Genomic DNA, 21,416 nt, shown 5'->3' with positions numbered 1-21,416 from the left:
AATTTTATAAGTCAAACATCCCAAAAATCCTTCCTCCGTCAGCCACCACCACCCAATCGGACCTTTCGTTGCCGATTCCCCAACGCAGCCCAGTTACCTCCCGGCGGCGAGTCTTCGTTTGATTTGTTTGTCGAATCATCTTCTTCTTCGGATTCATCGGTGACGGAGACGATGCTGGTAGCTCGTCGAAGTCGATTCGTTCGATGTGTTTGTCGAATCATCTTCTTCTTCGGATTCGTCGGCGGCGGAGGCGACGCTGGTAGCTCGGAGAAGACGGAGCGGGGTGGACGAGAGAGAGACGAAGAATACAGCGACGACGACGCGACGACGGAGCGGGTTGGACGAGAGAGACGGACGTTTCCATCTGACAACGACACGACGACGAAACGAAGTCGTCCAAGCTTAGATCCGACGACGACGAAGACGACAAAGCCTCCTTGAGGAGATGACAGCTTCGATCTGAGGCGTACGGACGGCGGCCGGAGATGACAGCTTCGATCGGCAGTGGTGGTTGTGAGTTAGGGAAAATACACTTTGATCCCTGAAGTTTCTTTTTATTTTCATTCCAATTTTTGAGAATTTTGAAAATTTCAAATTTGTTCATCTTATTTTTCTGAGAATTTTGTGAAAAACGAAAATGAAAACGAAAACGAAACTCGACTATCGAACGGATTTTCAAAAAAAATGAGAATTTTGTGAAAAATGAGAAATTTTCGAAAATTTTCCGAAAACTGGCTCTACTGAACGCCCCCTAAAACATAAAACTGACAAAAACGTAAAGCAAACCTTAGCACGACCATCACCCAACCTCAACAAGTCATCAAACGATAAGTCGTGTGTATATATATATATATATATATATCAAATACACACAATATTCATTAAATTAATGTAAAGTCCTCCTCCACTCAATAGCATCGCACGCACGAAGGGGGATATTACCTAGTTACATACTAATACAGGCAAGAACATGACATCCAACAACAAGGTGTTGTTGATCATGACGTCCTCAAACGTTTTTCATTATTGTTAGCATTTCTGAACCAAAGAAAAACCTTGACTAGAGTCAACTCGATCGACAAGAAAAACAGTTTTATTGCTTCTTGGCATGTCTCTCACAGAAGATTTGATTCTCTGCAGTCCTTCACCAAGTAACGCAGGTTCAATACCAAACGATATTCGGAGCCAGTTTTTTAGGCCAACGCCAAATCCTGATCAAATTTAATTAAACAATTATGTTAGATATTATACTAGTTTTTTCCGGACAAATGTTAAATATGGTCTTGATAAAACTTGTATAAATCACCTGGAAAGACTATCACAGATTCCTCTTTGGCCAGCTTGAGACAAAAGTCCATATCATCGCTAATGTCTTCAAGCATTGACAGGTTTAGCTTCACCTAAAATAAAAAAAAAAAAGTCACCAATCACAAAAATAAACAATTTTAATTTTCATAGTTAAACTTGTGTGGTTTCCTTTACCATCACAAACATGGATCCCTCTGGTTTGTGTGGACAACTGATGCAAGGAATCTCTTTAACTTTGTTGTAACACATATCTGCAGCTTCTCGTACAATGTCGATGATTTTTGAGAAGAAATCTCCCTTTGTACTCTCCATGATTTCAGGAATTGCTCCCTAGTGCAAAATAACATATCAAACATGAATTTATTAGAAAAGTGCTACACCAAACAATCATGAAACCGAAAGAGTCAATCTTTTAAGGAAAATTACCTGAATGAAGGTTACAGGATCAGGACAAATATTCAGGTAGCTTTGCATGCTCACAATTATCTGGTTAAATGATGAAAGACAAACCAATCATGAATTAAAGAGCTAATAAATACTACCTCCGTCCCAAAATACTTGTCAATTTTACTATACAAGTTGTATAGTAAAATTGACAAGTATTTTGGGACGGAGGTAGTATGATAATATATGACATAAAAAATGAAAGACTATGAAACACTGAGAACACTAACCCCATTTTGTTTCAAGACGTCATTATGATCACTTGTAACGATCCAACCAAGACGCCAACCGGGAACAACCCATCTCTTGGATATAGAACCGAGTGTGATAACAGGCACAATTGATCTAAACACTCGCATTGGCACAAATGGCTTGTCCCCAAATGTTATGTGGTCATATACTTCATCAGCAATCACCAAAATACCAAGCTTTCTCGCTGTCTCAGCAATCTAAATTGAAATAACAAATAACAGGTGTCATTAAAAATGTATTGATCCAGCTTTGATCATGTGCTTCTTAACAAAATTTAAATTCAAAACTAATCAGTAAACTTTATTTTATTGATTTAAAGGAATTGATATTTTTTCTTGCAAATTGTCAGTCATGGGCTTGTCTCAATGAATTTCAAGGATACAAAACCATAGAAAGACTGAATCCTGTAAAATCAAAAGCATTTCATCCCAATTTTACAATTGTCCGTCAGTTTCAGCTTATGATCTAACCAGTAGCTAAAGTCTGAATATAGCATTAAAAAATGACATTTTTTTTCTTTTTTTGGTGTAAATGTACCTTTTGCAAATGTTGGTGTGTGAAGACATTTCCACAAGGATTTCCAGGGCTGATAATGACCATGGCAGATGTATTCTCATCGGCAAGAGCTTGGACAGCATCAAGGTCAACTTCCCAGCCTCTTTCAGGTAAAAGATCGAAATGGCGAACTTGTAGACCAGTATATGCACAAATAGTCTCGTATGCAGGGAATCCTGGCCTCGGAAGTAGAATGTTTGCTCCAGGACTGCTCAGTGTATGAATAACTACCTCTATAGCTTGTTGACAGCCAAGAGTCAGATATACATTGTCTGGAGATAACTTATCAGGGAGTTCACTGGAAAGGTACTCAGCTATTGCCCTGTTAATTTGAAATGAATAGTTATAATGTTTATGTCAAAAATTGAAACTTTTATAAATTGAAGGACCAAAATTGAAATTAGTTAACAAAAGTTAGCAGATGGGATTGCCGTCCTAGATAATAAAGTTTCCTCTTTTACAGAAATATTCAAACACTGAAACTTTTATAAAATTAAGGACCAAACTGATCTGTACACCAGAACAATCAATGAAAGCAATCTCATGATCTCATTCATACCTCCTGGCAGGAAGGAAACCATTAAGAGGAGAATAGCTGTTGAACTTGGCCGTTCGGAGAGCGTCAACAATGGCGTCTTCGGCTGTCGGAGCGGTCTTGAAGCAAGGAAACACCGAAGGGTCGCCATGGCCGAGAGGAATTAGAGATCTTTGATCATCTCTGTTAATATTACCAAACAACTTCATCAGGATTCCTCTGACACTCAGAGCTGCTGCTTGGTTTAGCTTTTTGTTCGCTTTGAAACACCATTTATTTGATCCTTCTTGTTCCATCGATCTCTATGTGATTTTTGGTACTTAATCTGGTTTTGGGAATCGGATTGATGTTCTCTTATCTACTATAGTGCTAGTGGTAATAACTAAGCACTTGTTTGTTTGTCTTGTTTATTCTGTCTCTCAGTAAGTATTCAATATACTGTGAGCTGCTTATTGATATTTTTATTCGTAAATACTAAATAGCATCATGCCTATCGTCCACCGCAAATTTTAGATTTTTTTTTATAAAGTAAATTTTAGATTTTACTGTATAAACAGAAAATTAAATTGTTGTAAATTTAGATTAAATGAATAAAAATCAGCCAAGATTTCACAATCTCGAGGACGGCAGCTTACGTTAGCATTTTTAGGCCTTAGCATGGATTAATTAGATTCGTCAATAGTAATATATGGTTATAAAGTCAGAGAAATTAATGTAATTATTTGTTTGGTTATAACTTGATACAACAATTGATTATTTATTATAAATTATATACAATGTTTGGATATGGATTGAAGTATTCTTTTTACAATAATTTTTTTTTTTTAAGGTTTTTATAAAACTGTTTCATTTTTTTTTAAGATTCTGGACATAAATAGTATATATATGAGTAATTTCAGTGATTTTGATGCTTATACATACATAAATTTAAAATTAAATAATTAAATATTTTTTTTAAGGATAATAAATGATATTAGACTTCAATCAAAAAGTAGTAGAAAGTAATTTGCATACATATTGATCACAGATTGGCTTAAAAAAAGATATCGATAGTAATGATTTTGCTAGATAATGTTGCACTATGATCTTCATAAGTTTTTGGGTGGCGCCCGTATTTCGACCCATCATGAATTTAGTGTGGGATCTGTTGGTATTTTTTATCGTTTGTGGAAGTCGGGTCCTAGTTGTGCCTCATAACCTGAACCTGTTTAACTTGGAGAAAATAATTAGTTTTGTAGAAATCCGTAAGCTAATTGCTTAGTGAGAATCATTATAAAACCATTACGTTTTCCTTTGCAACAATCATCAATAAATGATTTTTCATAACATAAATGATATAAACCAATCAAATATAACTTTTTGTAATACTTATAATATAAATCATTTTATAAATGATTTTCCTCACAATTTAAATAAATCAAGTATGTATTTTTATGATGTGATATTTTCGAGAACAAACAGAAATATTTATGAACCCTTCTCAGTGAAAACCGATAGGTGACTTTCCTAACAGTAGTAGCTAGCTACCGTAGTAATCTACCTATCACGGTACGTAAACATGTACCAAATATAGCGTACCATTTGCGCAAACTAAACACGGATCACCAGTGAGACCTGGTACTTTTAGTACGGGTCACCAGTGAAATCAGTTAAAAAACAGTGTAATTTGGGTTCTTATACTCGAATAATTTCACTTTATATTATATCTCAATATATGCAATTGGATGTATGACATTAGAAATTTATATAGTTTTTCTAAACTATATTTATAATCATGAGTAAATTAATTTCTTTATTTGAAGATCTCCAGGCCATCTACGACTATTTAGTTTTTAAAATAACTATGCCATACCAAGGAAATCGTAAAATCATAAATCATGCATATATGATATGTATGACATAGCGGTCTTAAAGAAATAATCAATTATATACGTATAACATACTGTAATAAAATTATAATAAAACTCACAGTATACTCGTCGAATTGTCCTTGCCTCGATCCGCTTGACTTATCAACCTATTGACATCGATAATTTATTAACATACATTCTAAGCTAATGACGTCGAAGTAAAATACTACAAATGAATTTCGTACGTATCGCTTGTTAGATTTCTTCTACACGATTTAATTAGTTAGTTAATTACTAACGAGAAATATTTATTTTAACGAATAAATATTTATTTAAAATTGACAAGTTAGTAACTCATATTTTGTTGATTTATAAAACTTTTTAGAATTAATTTTATAAGGAATTAATTTTTTTCTCTGATAGAAATATTTATTTAATTCATTAATATTTATCTCAAAATTATTTCCTTAATTTAATCAAATATTTATATAATAATAAAAAAAATTAAAATTTCACATAATATTCCAAATAATTTAAAATAATATTCTGTCATTTTTACATAATTTTATAAACTGAGATATTACTTTAAAATAATTTTAAAAATACTTAATTACATTTGAGTTATTCTTATTAATTCAGAAATCTAAATAAAATAAATCTTTTTTTTCCAAAAATTCCAAATTTTTGATATTATTTCAAAATAATATATATAATTTATTGTAAAAATTTCATAGGTTCGGAATGAGTAAACATTTTTTTTATTAGATTTAGAAGATAAATATATTACTTTAATATTTAAAATAGATATTAATTAGGTTCGGATTGCTAAAATGCCCAGAATAGCCTTTGACTTTATTCTGACGCGGTGGTATTTGTGTAAGTTTGTAAAACAGTGAAGGTTATATATGTCTATTAACACAGGTGCGGGTGATTTTAAATCAAACCGTTTCAATCAGATTGAATTAAACCGACTTGAACCGAAATAAAACGAAAGAACCGATTTTAATTCTGTGAAAAGATAATTTTAGCCTTTGACATATTAGTTGACCGAAAGAATTACGTTAACAGTTTTGTAAATACTTGAAAATTGAAAGGGCAGAATAGTAATTAACAATAAAATCGATTTTAACTCTTCTGTTATAAATAGGATTGAACCAAACTGGTTCAATCATAATCTTCTTCTCCTTCGTTGAGACAGCGACGATTCTCTCCGTCTCCCGTCTCTGTCGTTCGTCTTCTACGTCGATTTCGGCGACGACAGACTCCGACCCATATACCGTCTGACTCGTCTCGTCTCAGGGATCAATAATATCAGGTTAGATTTCTCAATTTCGCTCAATTAGACTTTAATTTCAATTTTACGATTCGGGTAAAATTTCTCAAAACTTCGAATTGAGTCCTAATTCGTTAGTATGTTAATCTATGATTGTTTAGGAACGTTTTAATGCTAAAAGTTCTGAATTTTTAACAGCTTTTGATGGTCGGATTTGACCATGTAATATTCCGGCCGCCTGCTTTCACGGTGGCTCTTGCTCGGATAAGGTCGCCGGGGTTCCTGGACGCTCCTGGTGCACGAACTCGGTGAAGACTCGGTTGACTCAGTCTCGACTCAAACTCAACTCGGTCGTGACTCAGTTAGCAAAAATCCTCCGATCGGTAAATCTCCCTCAACGAAAAACGTTTCTTTAATCTTTGTCTATAACAAATGTTGATTCGGACTCATTCTGGAAAATTGAGTTTTTGGCAGTGTATTGAATTTGTCGATTTCGTGTAATTAGGCAATTTAGTCTTCCGTAGGCTTGTTACGGAAAATGTTTTGAACAATGTTTCTGTGTAAATGGACTGTATAATAGCTTGAATTGAAAGAAAATAATGGAATGGTTGTATATTTGTTGCTTGTTGTGATGAAATGGTGAACGGAGAGTATAATGCTGTGAATGATTGTTGTGAATGATTATTAGTCATAGTGAGAAGAATTATTAGAGATAGCGGGTGTGTAGTGTAGGGTGTAGAGTAGGAAGAAGGAAAATTGAATTGGAAGTGTCGGCAACCGAAAGTTGATTTTAATTAACTTTCCGCTCCGTCACGAACACATGTATAAATACAAGATATATCAGGTATTATACCCGATATTCAATATAGGTAAAAATACCTATAATTATTTATCTGAAATAGAAAATAATTTTACGGCTAACTCTTTTGATAAAATACTACGCGGAAAAAATAAAATTAATACGGTTAAACGAACTATTTAATATAATTCAAAACAAATTAAGTTACGGGCGTTACATTTTTGTGGGTAGATTTCCTTATTTCTTAACATCAACTTCATTGTCGTGGGAATACCATAAAACTTTTGGTCAATGAAAATTGACATCCTATTATTTTAGACAATCTTTCACGGCAGAGAGCAATTCTAGCACTCCTTTCATTTTGTCAATTATACACTTCCTTTTCAATCTTTACAGTCTATATACAATCATTCACGCCAGCAGCAACAAGATCAGATCAACTCAGTCTCTTATAATACACACCAATTCAATTCTGTGCATTGTTTTCAAAACCTACTGCCAAATTTTCTTAAACCTACAGCAGCCTTATCTAATCAAGTCCAACAATTAAACAGAATTACATCAAGCCATTCATTAACCAGAAATGATCCAGACACAGCATACAAACACTCACTTTCGAAAGCTTCATGAGCTTGATCACCATCGTCATCGTCACGCAGCCAGCAGATCATCGGAGCCCATTGAGTTCTGACCGAGTCAAAATTGAGTCACGGACGAGTTGGAGCTTTCCGTCCATTTCAGACCCCAATTTGACGTTTCCAACCTGTCTCAAACCCAGAAGAACACGAATTAATCGATTTCAGAGCAAATCAGAAATACCTGAAACTTTGAGGTAAAATTTCGACTTCGTTAATTCGTGTTTTAAGCTAATTTTTAACTAGAAACGGTTAGAATGGATAGTAGAATAACATATATGAGAATTGACCGAAACCCCCAAATTTCATTCATGAATCCTAATTCGATTTTTCCAAATTAAATGAAAGCGAGGGAGAGTTAGGGAAAATTAACCTTATAATCATATTCTATACGTTCAGTAGAGTAGGAATCGGTCTTGCTTTGGCCGAAATCCTACCGAAATCGGCGTCAGGAAGAAGAGCCGATGTAACTCAGAGAAGATGAGAATGAAGGTGATGAAATTGTGGTTTATATATGTTGGGGAATATTAAGGGTATTTGTTGTCTTTTTAAGTAAATTAATGGGGTAAAGTCGAGATTTCCACTTTAATTTGTAAAGTCAGCGAATCCATTTCTTATTGGATTCGCGAAGAAGACCTATCAAATACTTACTAACTAATCCGGTAACAATCGGATTCGAGTTCGAATCCAATTTACTAATCATGCAAATCAAACATCGGATTAAAATGAATTGGATTGACAAAATCAATCCAATTCCTAATCCATGATAATCATGCGAATCAAACGAGACCTTATATTCTTCTTTGCTCTCTATTCTCTTCAATCGGCTAAGTACAACTGTTATTCGCCGACTGTCGGCCTTCTTCCTGCCAGAAAGTAAGAATATTTCTCATTAATTCATTATTATCACCATTTAATTGAATTCCAGGTCTTAATTAATTGCATGCAGAGTCTATGAAAGGTGTTTTATCTTTTCTGTCAATTCCAATTGAGTAATGTTAATTCGGTTTTCTTTAGAGTGAAGATGATTTGAGTATCGAATTGAACTGATCAAAGATTCTAGTTAAGTTATAACTTGAAGAAACATTTGTAATTGGTAGAATGTCTTGAAATTGCTCAAATCAAATGGTTCATGTGCTAGAGCATATAAAGAACCTAATCATGCAAAACAAATTTTTTTTTTTCCCCTTATTTTATACGAGAAGTAGACATAAGCAGTTTTGTGGTTTCTATGTATGCAAATTCTAGCGCGGCAATACTATTTTAACTAACATGTGTCATATGATCTCCGGGATTATTACTATTATTCATATGTCGAGAGTCACTATTCATGTTTTCTCTCTGACTTGACGCCTAAACTCAAAATCCCTGATAGGGCTGTTGCAGATTATCTGAATTCAGATCTCCCAAATAAGTTATCTCCAGATGATGTTTATCTAACCATTGGATGCACCCAAGCAATTGAAGTTGCAGTGTCGGTCCTTGCCAGACCTGGTTCCAACATTCTCCTCCCAAAGCCTGGATTCCCATATTATGAAGCTCTATGTGCTCAAAGGAATCTCGAGTACCGCCATTTCGATCTCCTTCCGGAGAACGGCTGGGAGGTTGATCTTGCAGCCGTCGAATCTCTCGCAGATGAAAATACAACTGCCATGGTCATTATAAACCCTAGTAATCCTTGTGAATGTGTTTATAACTTCCAACATTTACAGAAGGTAAATGAGTTTCATTTTTCAGTAATAGTTGGACAATAGTGTTTCTTAAGAAAAACTTTAAACACTGTTGATTTGTTGAGTACCAGATTGCTGAGACGGCAAAAAGCTTGGTATTTTAGTGATTGCTGATGAAGTTTATGGGCATCTAGCATTTGGGGAAACCCCTTTCACGCCTATGGGAGTTTTCGGGTCGACAGTACCTGTTATCACTCTTGGGTCCATTTCGAAGAGATGGATTGTTCCTGGATGGAGAATGGGTTGGCTCTTCACAAATGATCCTCATGGCATCTTGAAAGATTCAGGGGTAGCTTCCATATTCATCTATCTCCCTGTATTTCTTAACGTCTAATAATAATCGTTATTCCCATTGGGTTTTTATTGGCCTTTCAGGTTGTTGATTCAGTAATAGGATATCTTAATCTCTCCTCTGATCCTGTAACCTTCATCCAGGTTTGAAATTCGATAATAAGCATTTTTTTTTCCAATTAAAAATATGTGCTTACTTTTATCTTGTTGAACTTTTTTACAATCATAAATAAATATTTAGGGTGCAATTCCTGAATTCTTGAAAATACAAAGCATGGCTTTTTCCGAAGATTATTGGGTTACTACGAGAAGCGGCTGAAACATCTTGTGTTAAAAATAAAAGAGATTCCTTGCATTACTTGCCCAAAGAAACCAGAAGGATCCATGTTTGTGATGGTAAGAGAATTAATCATAACATATAATAATTCATATTCAAGGAACAACATCCTCAATTAGAAAATTCTGAATATTGCAGGTGAGCTGAACTTGTCTGTTTTGGAAGACATCAAAGATGATGTGGACTTCTGTCTGAAGCTCGCCAAAGAGCAGTCAGTCATTGTTTTACCAGGTAAAACATAAAATCTCCAATTTATATATCCTTCACAATTTTTTTCTTTTTAAAAACATTTGTATCGGTTAAAAATAGTCTGTTTCGGGGTCATTCGGGTTTAAAAACATCATTTGTTTTCAGGGGCGGCTGTAGGATTGAAGAATTGGCTTAGGATAACTTTTGCTGTTGAGCCATCAGCACTTTTGGATGGGTTGGAGAGGATCAAATCTTTCTACAAGAGTCATGCAAAGAAGCAATAAAGACCAGTTTCTATATATATATATATTATAAAATTGAATTGATGCTTGCTTCTGTAGGTAATTGCTTGCTTCACAAGTCACCAAATCTTAATAAATCCTATCTGGTCAATGAAAGAGTTGGCCATGTAAAATTATTTACAGCAACGTCGTGTTGCTCTTTGAAGCGGTTATATCTCTTTTTGCGTAAACTTCTTAATTGTAGATGAGTTTGATTCGTTTGTATAATTTGATTAGAAAAAGTTTTATATGTTTTATTTTGAATTGTTGCTACGAACAAAGCTTGAAAGCATACATGTGAATTTGTGATTTGGACAAAAAAAATAAAAGAAAAAACTACATGGCCATTTTGGTTTTTTTTATTAATTCCTAATAAAAAATTATCAATAAAAGAAATGCCTAATCAATTGAATCATGATTGGACTTTATGATTTTGAATGCGAGCAAACCTTTTTCATTTTTTGAAGCCAAAAAAATGTCGAGCAAACTTAGGTGCACGTAAATTGAGTAGATATATTTTTTTGTTGATGAACATTGAGTAGATATAAAACTGTGAATGAGTAGATTCTTTTGTTTTTTTTTTTAGGATAAGTAGATTCTCATCACTACATATTTGCATACGTACGGCGTCATTTGGACCCTTTATCATGTGGATTCCAGGTTCACTAAGTTGACATTCCTGCTGACATAAATGATAACAAAAGAATGAAAAATGGCGTCTTGAGCTTCGAGACAGGTCCTAAAGCAAGGAAAAGCAGAAGGGTCTCCATGGCCAAGAGGAACGATAGGTTTTTGATCATCTTTGTTGAGATTCGCCATTAAAGAGTTGAGAACACCTCTCACGGTGATTGATGAAGCGCTCGTCAGTGATTCGTTTCCCTGAAACCCCCAATGCTTCTTACAACTCATTTTCCATCTCTCTCTCTCTGAGCTCTGTTAGTCTAAAAGTGAAAGATTTGTGGCTATGGAGAGTGAGGGAAAAAGAGACGTAGCAAGTTTCATTACTACTACAAGTGGCAAAGAGATAGAAAAGTAATACTAGTACAGTACTAGTATTAAATTTTGTAGACAAGAATTTCAACATCTGGTGCAGATAAAACCAAAAATAGCTACCAAGTAATCTGTTCTGTGGAAATTAATGTTGTCTCTCGCATTTTTCTTCGTAAATTCACAAGATTTTCTTGGATATTAACTAACAAAGAATCTCTTGAATATTCCTCTCTTTAAAATAAAATAAAATAGAAAATGGTGTTTATAATAGAGGATGCAAAAATAGACTTGTGCCCTTTCGAAGGAAAAAAAAAAAAAATAGACTTGTTAATACTTGTAAAAGAGTAGAATATGTGTTATTGAACGCAACTGTATGAAATTAAAAAATAGGAAAAAGAGAGTATGATTTTGCTCTCTGTTTTCGCCGTAAAACTCCGTTTGCCAATTTTTAGTTATAGATCCCGAATCTGCATTCACGAATCCTACATGGCTACATATATATGGACATACCACATCACGCTTTTAGGATGCGTTTGTTACGTGAGATAGAGACAGACCATGATAGAATTGAAATTGTTCATTTTGTGTTTGGCATAATTTGAACAAAAGAGTACATGACGCACGATAATGTCTATTATACCCTTATACATTAGTTTTTAATTATAGTTTAGTCCATTTATTCAATTCCCATTGAGCTATAAAAAACGATCAAGTCAAAATGTTTATTTTTTATTAATTTTTTTCTAAGGACTAAATTAAGTAAATTCGGCGATTAGTGGACTATGTGTTTGATTCGACGATTTTTTGGATTGAGATCAATGACTTGCCGTTAAGTCTGTTGAACAAATCAGTGGCGGAAGCTTTTGCAAAAGCTCTTGGCTCTCCGATTAAATTACATGGAATCAAGAGAAAAGAAGCGTTATGGGGGCAATCTCTTCATTTTCGGGCTACGGTTCCGCCGAACAAGTCATTACGGAGAGGGGCTCTTTTAAATTTTCCGGATTTCGCTTTGGGATTGCGGAAATTATGGGTGTTTTTTCAATATCAGAATCTCCCAAACTTTTGCTATAATTGTGGCTTCCTTACTCATGTCGATAGCGAATGTGGGGTAGTGCAGAGGGATTCCAAGGTGTATGGCGCTTGGTTGAAGGCAGGTTCATCGCAAAATTTCCATCCGGCCAAACCTTTGTTGATCGGGCCGATGAACTCATCGGAGGTAGTTGCTGGTGAGGGTTACGTGGCCAACAAGGAGGCGGGGGTGGGTGGTCCTGGATTTAAGGAAACGGTTGAGCATAATTAAATTTCAAATGAGGAGTTGTTTTCTAATCGGACAAGGACTCCAGATGCAGTTGGGTGTATCTCGGTTTGGGCTAGACTTACTGGGTCAGGCGGGCGCTGCTATGAAGGGCCCAAATGGACAGGGACAGGATTCACTTCAGAGTCCAGGCGCTGCTGTGAAGGTTTCGGCTGGGCCAGGTGTGTTAGGTCAGGCGGTAGGCCCAAATATCCAGAGCTTGTGTGCTGCTGCTGCGAGTGACTCAGATGGTGGAGAGGTGATGGGCCAGGCTGTAGGTTCGGTTGGTTGTGTAAGTGGCCCAAGTGAGAAAAAGAGGAAGGCGGCCCAAAGCACGGATTAGCCCAAGGCCGCGGCTCCAACACCAGTTCAGTCCAACTCGATCGCTCCTAGACCGCTGTCGACTTTCAAACGGCGTCGTCTTGCGAATCGATGGATTCGGCAGCCAGGTCAAGGGGGAACCACCACGGGGGCCTTAGGCGGCGATGTGGTGGGGTCGGCAAGTGTGTCAGGCGTCTCACTTGGTGGTTCTGGTACGGCGAGGGAGGAGGGCCGTTCTGAAACCTTTCCTGTGAGAGCGACATCGACGAACCCGATTGAGACAACGGTCAGTACAGGGACGGACGTGATTGATGCTGCAATGGGAACGAAATTGGGAGAGGCTGGGGCTGTCGTGGCTAGAGCCGCGATGGGGAAGGCAGTCCAGATTGGGGGAGATGTGGAGATGGCAGCGAGGAAGTCGTCGGGGGCTGTTGGTGCATTCAATGCAATGGCACCGGCGGCTGGGTCCCTTACTGGGACTGTTGCATTTTGGTGGAGGCCCAGTCAGCTTCAGTTTCCCGACAGGGATTCAACACAGGTTTTGACGTTCAATCGGCCGATGAGGGAGAGGATTCCCTTGTCCGCCGGGGACAATGAATACCGTTTTTTGGAACCGCAGGGGTCTCAGCCACTCTTCTGCATTTCATAAAGCGGCACGATTGTTGCGTCGATTACGGCCATTGTTTGTGTTTTTATGTGAAACTAAGTTAAATGGTGCTGAGATGGATCGTATAAAGGTAAAGCTCGATTTTCTTAACTGTGTGAGTGTGGATTGTGAGGGTAGGAGTGGTGGTTTAGCCGTGCTATGGAATGAGGATGTTGTGCCGGTTAGAGTTTTGTCTTTGTCTAAGAGACATATTGATACTGTAATAGATGAGAAGTGGCTGTGTACCGGCTTCTATGGGCACCCAGTTGTGGCGAGGCATTCTAAATCCTGAAGTATGCTTCGGAGGTTGAAATCAGAGTCGTCTTTGCCATGGATAGTTGGAAGAGATTTCAATGAGCTGCTTCAACTTGATGAAAAAGATGGTGGGAGTTTTCGCAGTAGTCGGCAAATCGAAGATTTTCGAGAGGCTACTGAGTTTTATGGGCTCAGGGACTTGGGTTTCTGTGGACCGCAGTATACTTGGTGCAATGGACGTTATCAGGGAGGTCTCATTAATGAGCGTCTGGATAGAGTTTTGGCGACTGATGTTTGGATGGCTTTGTTTCCGAATGCACGAGTCACAAACTTGGTGTCTACTTTGTCAGATCATTGCCCATTTTTGTTGGAGTTGGAAGTGTTGGACTTGGTGTTTCGGTACCAAGAACTTTCAAGTTTGAAAATTTTTGGCTTAAGAATGAAGATTGCCCGGGGATTGTAGCGGGGCATGGAAACAACATTATAGTTTGGATGGGAATCTCCTTCGAGTTAAAGCTGCTTTATCTAGGTGGAGTCAGAAGGAGTTTGGTGATCTTCCAGCTAGTATTGCGAAGCACGGTTAACCAGTCTTTTGACGCAAGCCAATTTTGTGGAGGATGGGATGGAAATTCAATCAACACGGCTGGAGTTAAATAGATTATTGGATCAGGAGGCTATCAAATGGAATCAACGAGCTAAGGTTAGTTGGTTTACAGAGGGGGATTGGAATATTAAATACTTTCATTCTTTTGCTACTCAGAGACGGAAAAATAATACCATTACCGGCCTCTAATAATACCATTACCGGCCTCTTTGATGGTAATGGGATTGGGCAGACTAAGAGGGAGGACATTGCTCATGTTGTATTCAACCATTATGCTGAAGTGTATCATTCGATGAGACCGTTGGATGAAGATATCAATCGAGTGATTACCTTGATCCAGCCTAAGGTGACTGTAGAAATTAATGTAGAGTTAGGTAAACCCTTTTGTACTAGGGATGTGTTTGAGGCTCTTCAGCAGATGGGGCCGTTTAAATCTCCGGGTCCAGATGGTTTGAACGCGGCCTTTTTCCAAAAAATGTGGCCGACAGTGGGCCATTCAGTCACTCAGGCTATATTACAAATTCTACATGGGGGACCGATTCCAAGTCATTATAATCACACCAATGTGGTTTTAATCCTCAAGATTAAAGCTCCTCAGGTACCTTCTGATTTTCGTCCCATAAGCCTTTATAATGTCATTATGAAATTGGTTTCCAAATGCATGGTGAATAGAATGAGATCGTGGCTACCTGAAATTATTTCCAGTAATCAATCTGGTTTTATTGCTGGACGTTCCATATTTGACAATGCTACGGTGGCGTTTGGAATTGTGCATTCTCTGTTACATAAATGCCCTAGTAGGAAGGGTTTTGTGGCTTTGAAACTTGATGTGAAGAAGGCTTATGATAGGTTGGAGTGGTGGAAGCTTGTTTATTGAAGCTGGGTTTTCAATCTTCGTGGGTTGATCTTATTATGAATTGCGTTCGCTCAGTCTCGTACACTTTTTGGTTAATGGCAGGCCGTCGGATGTGTTGTTTCCTAAACGCGGGTTCAGACAGGGGGATCCGTTATCCCCAATTCTATTTGTGTTGTGTTCTGAGGCGTTCACGGTAATTATCAAAGATAGGATTAGTCGGGGGCTGCTTCAAGGAGCTGCAGTCAGTTGGGGAGGCCCTCGAATATCCCATCTTCTTTTTGCTGATGATAGCTTGGTTTTCTTTCGGGCGACGTTGGCTGATTGTCAACAATTTCTCCAAGTCCTGAAGTGGTACAAGGCAGCGGCTGGGCAAGAAATTAATTTCTCAAAGTCCAATATTCTTTTCAGCAAGAATGTGGCAGATGATTGCCGATTGGAGCTCAAACAGTGTTTGGGAGTCTTTAATTCATTAGAGACTAACAAGTATTTGGGGTTGCCTATAGTGCTCGGTAGAAATAAGAATGTTTCCTTTGATTTTCTGAGGAATAGATTGAGAAGGAAGTTAGCAGGCTGGAAGGGGAAGTATCTGTCAAAGGCGGGACGGGAGGTTTTGGTAAAAGCTGTTCTTCAAGCATTGCCTACTTATGTTATGAGTCTCTTCCAATTGTCAGATGGACTGTGTCATGCTTTAGAAATGTTTTGTGCTCGTTTTCTTTGGGGAGCGAAGGATGGGGAGAGGAAGATTCATTGGATAGAATGGGATAGTCTCTGTGAGAAGAAAAAGTTTGGAGGCTTGGGATTTAGGGAGTTGAAGGCATATAATCTTGCTTTGACTGCTAAGCAAGGTTGGAGGTTTCTCTTAGAGCCAGATAATATGATGACAGTTGTTTTGAAGCAGAAGTACTTCCCACGGACTTCCTTTATTCATGCTGAGTTGGGGAATAATCCGTCCTCGATTTGGAGAGGGATGATTGAAGCTCGTAACATTCTGATAGATGGTGGTCATTGGCTTATTGGGGATGGCTTGGAAGCTCATATCTTCTCTGACAAATGGTTTCCTCTTGTGCTAGGTACCAAAATCCCTTTGTCTGCTCATTTATTGTGGCCTCAGGCCAAGGTGTCTAGCTTGATAGATCATGAAAATAATTGTTGGAAAGATGATATGTTGGTTGATAACTTTAATGAGGCTCAAGTGGCAGCTTGAGCTATTCAGGCGATTCACATCGCTTTTGTACCTTGTCAAGATCAGTGGATTTGGGACCATAATGCTAATGGGGTTTACACTGTCAAAAGTGGTTATTTCGTTGCCAAACAATTGTTGCACCCTGGTCAAACTATTGCTTTTACTACCTCACCTTTCGGTCACTGGAATTTAATTTGGCAGTTAGATTTGTTGCCTAACCTGAGACTTTTTGCTTGGAAATTGTGTCAAGGTATAGTGTCAACAAGGGATAATCTGATTGGCCAAGGGCTGCAGTCGATATCAGGCCATTGTGAGGTATGTTTTGAATCTAGTGAATCCATTTTACATCTGTTTCGTGATTGTCATTGGACGAGATAATTTTGGGCTGGGCTAGGTATAAATGACGTTATCATATCACAACATGATAATACACAGCAGTGGTTGCAGTTTGTTTTCTCTATACTCTCGAAATATGAATTAAATTCGTTTATTGCAGCAGCATGGTGGGTTTGGAGTAACCGGAATGATTATATATTCCGGGCCAAATGCGCTATCCCAAGCTCGACGGTAAGTGGTTTTCAGCGATGGTTTCTTAGTTTCTCATCACTGGTTTCGGTTGGGTCTCGGCAGGTTTCGAGGTTGGTTACTCGACAAGATCGATGGAAGCCTCCTGTGCCTGGGATATTTAAAGTTAATTTTGATGCTGGGTTTGTCTTGGGCAGTAGTACTAATCGTTTTGATACTATTGTGCGGGATCATTGTGGTCGGTGTATTGGCGCATGGTCCGGCAAATTGGGGAGGCAGGGCTCAGTTTTACCAGCAGAAGCTATCGCCGCACTTAAAAGCATTGAGTTGGTTAGAAGATTGAACTTAGATGCAGTTATTTTTGAAGGGGATTGTCAGGAACTTATAAAGGAGTTAAATAGCTCTTCAAGGAGTTTCTCAGTAATTGGCAATATCACGAAAGAATTTAAACATTTCATTGATTCTTATTTTTCTTCCGGTGGTTTTAGTTTTGTTAAACATGGAGGTAATAGACCGGCTCACGTTCTTGCTCATTATGTTTTCATAGTTGATTTAGTGACTTTTGATTGTAATAATTTGCCACATGATGTGGCTGAAGTGGTCCATTTGAACGCTTTATTAGCTTAATGAAATAGTCGGATTCCTTAAAAAAAAATTAAATAGATTAATATTTTGAGTAAATATTCTTTTTCAAGAATTTTTTTAATTTTAAATCCCCATAAATTTTTGTAAAAATATATCTCCAAATATAAAATCTAGAAATTCAAATGATATTATTAAGTGTGGAATCGATATGAAAATTGAAATAAAAAAACAAGGTGATGAATATTACACAGTTATATGATAACACATCAAAATATTTTCACGAAAGATTTTTCGATGATCTAAATATATATTCTTTCCGTCCCAAATTATATACTAATCTAAGAAATTTCACACAAATCAATAAAATATATTTTTAGTTCATTTTTTAATATAATTATGGTTGTATAGATTAAAAAATCCTCATAAAAATATGTGGGTGAATATAGTGAAGTTGGTGATGGAGAGTACATGGGAGACATGAGGATAAAAATGGTGAAGGTGGTGAAGATATAATGGAAAAACATAATTAATGTTCTTTAAACTTGTCAAAATTTGCACCTAATTTGAGACAAAAAATTATGTTTATATTAACATCTAATTTGGGACGGATGGTGTATTTTTTTTCTTTTATCGGGATACAAAACGACACAATAATGTCGATAATTAAAGAAAATCTACGCAAGATGAAATAAACAACCTTAAACAAAGAGTGCTACTCTTCTATCATTTAAAAGTGGATAGCCTGGAAGCTTGCCTTGAAAGCTTGTCTCTAAAGTAATATAACCTCGCCCTCCTCATCTTCGTATGCTTCATTACTTTATCTCTTTCACAATGGCGAATACCAATAAAACATATCAAGTCAACAACTATGATGAATTCTGGAACATGACATCTAACGTTTCAAAGAACTTATCAACTCCATCCTAAAAATGGAATAATCTTTTTTTTTTTTTTAAGTTAAAAAAATGTAAGAACTTATCTACCGTTAGATAATATTCACAGAGACTCTAAAGCTCTAACATGTCCATGTCACTTCCATCTCATTCTCAATCACACACTTGCCTCATAATGAATAAATATTTGAAAAAATCTATTTTTAATCGAGTGATAACTAAATGCATAATCCATTTCGCAACCTTAGGCAAATCTGATGTAAACAGTCTTAAAAATAACAAAACAAATATGTTAAATATAAATCACCCAGAAAAAGTATGAACTCGGATTCACAAGCCTTCACTTTGAATGAAATATTGTAAATACCATTTGTCAGGGCATCAAAGCTAACTACAACTCTTATGAACTCTTGGGTCTCCGACAAATTTAAGCTTTCCAACAGGATAACATTTGATTTCCGGATTTTGACGAACAAATAGAAGGTCCAATATGACCGTAATAATCAGAGCTCATAATTTATTAAAAGTAATAGCGGATTCAACTTTCAAATAAGCAAAAACAATAGAGTGATGTATGTTAGCTTATGGTAACCCGAGTTAAATTACATACATGCCCATTTTTCACAACAAATATCGTTCAAAGGTCATAGTCACCAAGAATTCTCAGTTCCCACCTCAAAAAGATCCCAAACCCAAAATATATAAGCTAGCTATGAAAATTAGTCATTCATGCGAGACATAAAAAAGAAGGTAATCCATTACCTAAATTTGAAAATGAGATTTTGTCTCAAATGATGAATACTTTTGAGCATATTAGATATTTCAATGAGAGCTTAGTTTTATTAGACAATGTTGATACTGTGAATATTGATTAGAATCCCAGCTTCCTCCTCACATCCTTTATCATATCCCCACAAGGAACTCCAAGAGGCTGCAATTACAAATTTACTATCACATAAAAGCATCTTGACGAGAAATATACAAGGAAGGTAAAATCCCAATCACTCATGTTAGGAATTATAATAGCAAATACGCTCGGACCTACACATTCTGCACAATTCCACCAGAATCTAAAGACAATTTACACTCTACACTGCTCTATCCTGTTAAACATCTGTTATGATATTTTTAAACTTAAAAAAAAAAAAAAAATCCAAATCATGTCTATAAATACATAAAAGAAAAAAAAAATCCAGTTTTCACTTGCATTTCAAATAAGTACAATGAAATTTCCTCAAAGAGTTGAAAATTCATTACGAAGGTACAAACTTTGCCAACGTGTAAAGCCAAAATAAAAGAGCCATTTCCATTTTATTTTTATTATTATTATTATTATTTTTTTTGCACTGTCAAAGTTCTAGTAATGAGATATTCATAGATCATTTGGTGTTTGCCAAAGGGCTGGAGGTAGATAAAGCGAAGATTGAAACAGTTGAAAAATTGCCTCCACCGAATTTTGTGAAAGGTGTTCGAAGTTTCTAGGGTCATGTTGGTTTATACATGTGATTCATTAAGGACTTCTCAAGAGTGGTAAACCTTTGTGTAATCTTCAGGAGAAAGATGTGAAATTTTTGTTTGATGGTGCTTGTTTGACAGCTTTTACCGAGCTAAAGAAGAGGTAAGTCACTGCACCTATAAGTATTGCACCTAATAATTTTTTGCCGTTTCAGCTTATGTTTGATGCTAGTGATTATGTTGTGGGAGCTGTTTTGGGACGTCAACGAAGGTAGAAAGTGTTCTGTTCTATTTACTGTGCCAGAAAAACTCTTGATGGGGCGCAAGTAAATAACACTATGACAGAGAAGGAGTTGTTAGCTATGGACTTTGCTTTTGCCAAATTCAGGTCATATTTGTGGGAACGAATGTCATTGTCTACACCGATCATACATCCTATAGACAAAATGACAAATTGCATGGTTAATGGTAGTTTGATCACGTATGTAGGTGAATCCGTGTGACGGAATAAATTGAAATTAATTTCTATGGATTGTCTATATTACATAGATGAGTGTTCAACCATTTATTTGACATTTGTGTCAAAGGATGAATGAGAAATAGTAGTGCTTATAGTGGTGATTTGTGCATGAATGTACAAAGTCCCACATTGAAAATTCTCTAAAAACATAAGTCATTTATATAGTGATTTGTGTGTGTTAGAGTTTAAAGTGTGTTGTAGAGGAAGTCTACAAGGTTTCACGCGCGCGGACCACCACCACACTCGTCCCGGACCGAACTGCTTATCTTTTGGATGAAGCCGGTTTGATTTTTGTCTATTTAATTAGGGAGATTTTATCTCTTAATTATGTATCCGTGTTTAAGTGGGATTTGTCCACTTACATGTAGTGACCGAATTTTAGAAGGAGATTTGTCTCCTAATGCAATTCGATTTTGTCTCCTAATTTAATATTGATTTTATCTCCTAATTAATATAGATTTTATCTCCTAATTAATATCATATTTAATTTTCTGTTTGAATGGAATTTTAATTGTGCAAGAACTGAAAGAAGTTTGACTATCAAGTTTTGAATTGATAAGAGTGTACAGTCCAAATGCGTCTAGGATTAGGAGTCTTGGATTGCACTCCAAGTCAAATTCTTTCTCCTCAAAACCGCCCCCCTCCCTCAAAACCTATAAATACCTGGCTAGTTTGTGGGATTAAATACACAAAAAAATTCAGATCTCTCTGAAAAATCCCTCTAGCAAAAAGGTTGGCTCATAACCCACCTGTCTTTCTGTCTTCTCTTTTCTTGTGTCGTCGGAGAGTTTAGCTAGCGTTGGTCTCGCC

At 36.6% G+C, this 21,416-nt stretch overlaps 2 protein-coding genes and 1 pseudogene across 2 annotated transcripts; 2 read left to right on the top strand and 1 right to left on the bottom strand.

The window, feature by feature from the left end:
• Nucleotides 1-1,093: 1,093 nt before the first annotated feature.
• On the bottom strand, nt 1,094-3,390 carry LOC139883218 (tyrosine aminotransferase-like; annotated as a pseudogene).
• A 5,033-nt stretch (nt 3,391-8,423) lies between these two features.
• On the top strand, nt 8,424-10,482 carry LOC139883213 (probable aminotransferase TAT2). The gene is given in 9 exon segments (XM_071867423.1): nt 8,424-8,527; nt 9,027-9,366; nt 9,453-9,471; nt 9,474-9,670; nt 9,757-9,816; nt 9,914-9,923; nt 9,926-10,072; nt 10,151-10,240; nt 10,364-10,482. Coding segments are annotated over 9 exon segments (1,086 nt in total).
• Nucleotides 10,483-14,025: 3,543 nt separating this feature from the next.
• LOC139883212 (uncharacterized) lies at nt 14,026-17,780 on the top strand. The gene is made up of 6 exons (XM_071867422.1): nt 14,026-14,384; nt 14,431-14,564; nt 14,643-15,438; nt 15,548-16,562; nt 16,659-16,943; nt 17,064-17,780. The coding sequence occupies exons 1-6, from the start codon at nt 14,026-14,028 to the stop codon at nt 17,778-17,780; spliced, it is 3,306 nt and encodes a 1,101-aa protein (XP_071723523.1).
• The last annotated feature ends 3,636 nt before the right edge of the window (nt 17,781-21,416 follow it).

This window comes from Rutidosis leptorrhynchoides, unplaced genomic scaffold (genome assembly GCF_046630445.1).
Source record: "Rutidosis leptorrhynchoides isolate AG116_Rl617_1_P2 unplaced genomic scaffold, CSIRO_AGI_Rlap_v1 contig37, whole genome shotgun sequence".
NCBI lineage: Eukaryota > Viridiplantae > Streptophyta > Magnoliopsida > Asterales > Asteraceae > Rutidosis > Rutidosis leptorrhynchoides.
The sequence above is the reverse complement of the archived record's forward strand: the minus strand, read 5'-3'. Positions and strand labels throughout refer to the sequence as shown.

What these genes read in the sequence shown, in the direction of transcription:
- LOC139883212 (XM_071867422.1), top strand. Translation starts at nt 14,026, where the DNA reads ATGCTTCGGAGGTTGAAATCAGAGTCGTCTTTGCCATGGATAGTTGGA. An exon ending in GTGAAGAAGGCTTATGATAG is followed by an intron (nt 15,439 to 15,547) that starts GTTGGAGTGGTG and finishes GGTTAATGGCAG; the next exon opens with GCCGTCGGATGTGTTGTTTC. An exon ending in CGATATCAGGCCATTGTGAG is followed by an intron (nt 16,944 to 17,063) that starts GTATGTTTTGAA and finishes GATAATACACAG; the next exon opens with CAGTGGTTGCAGTTTGTTTT.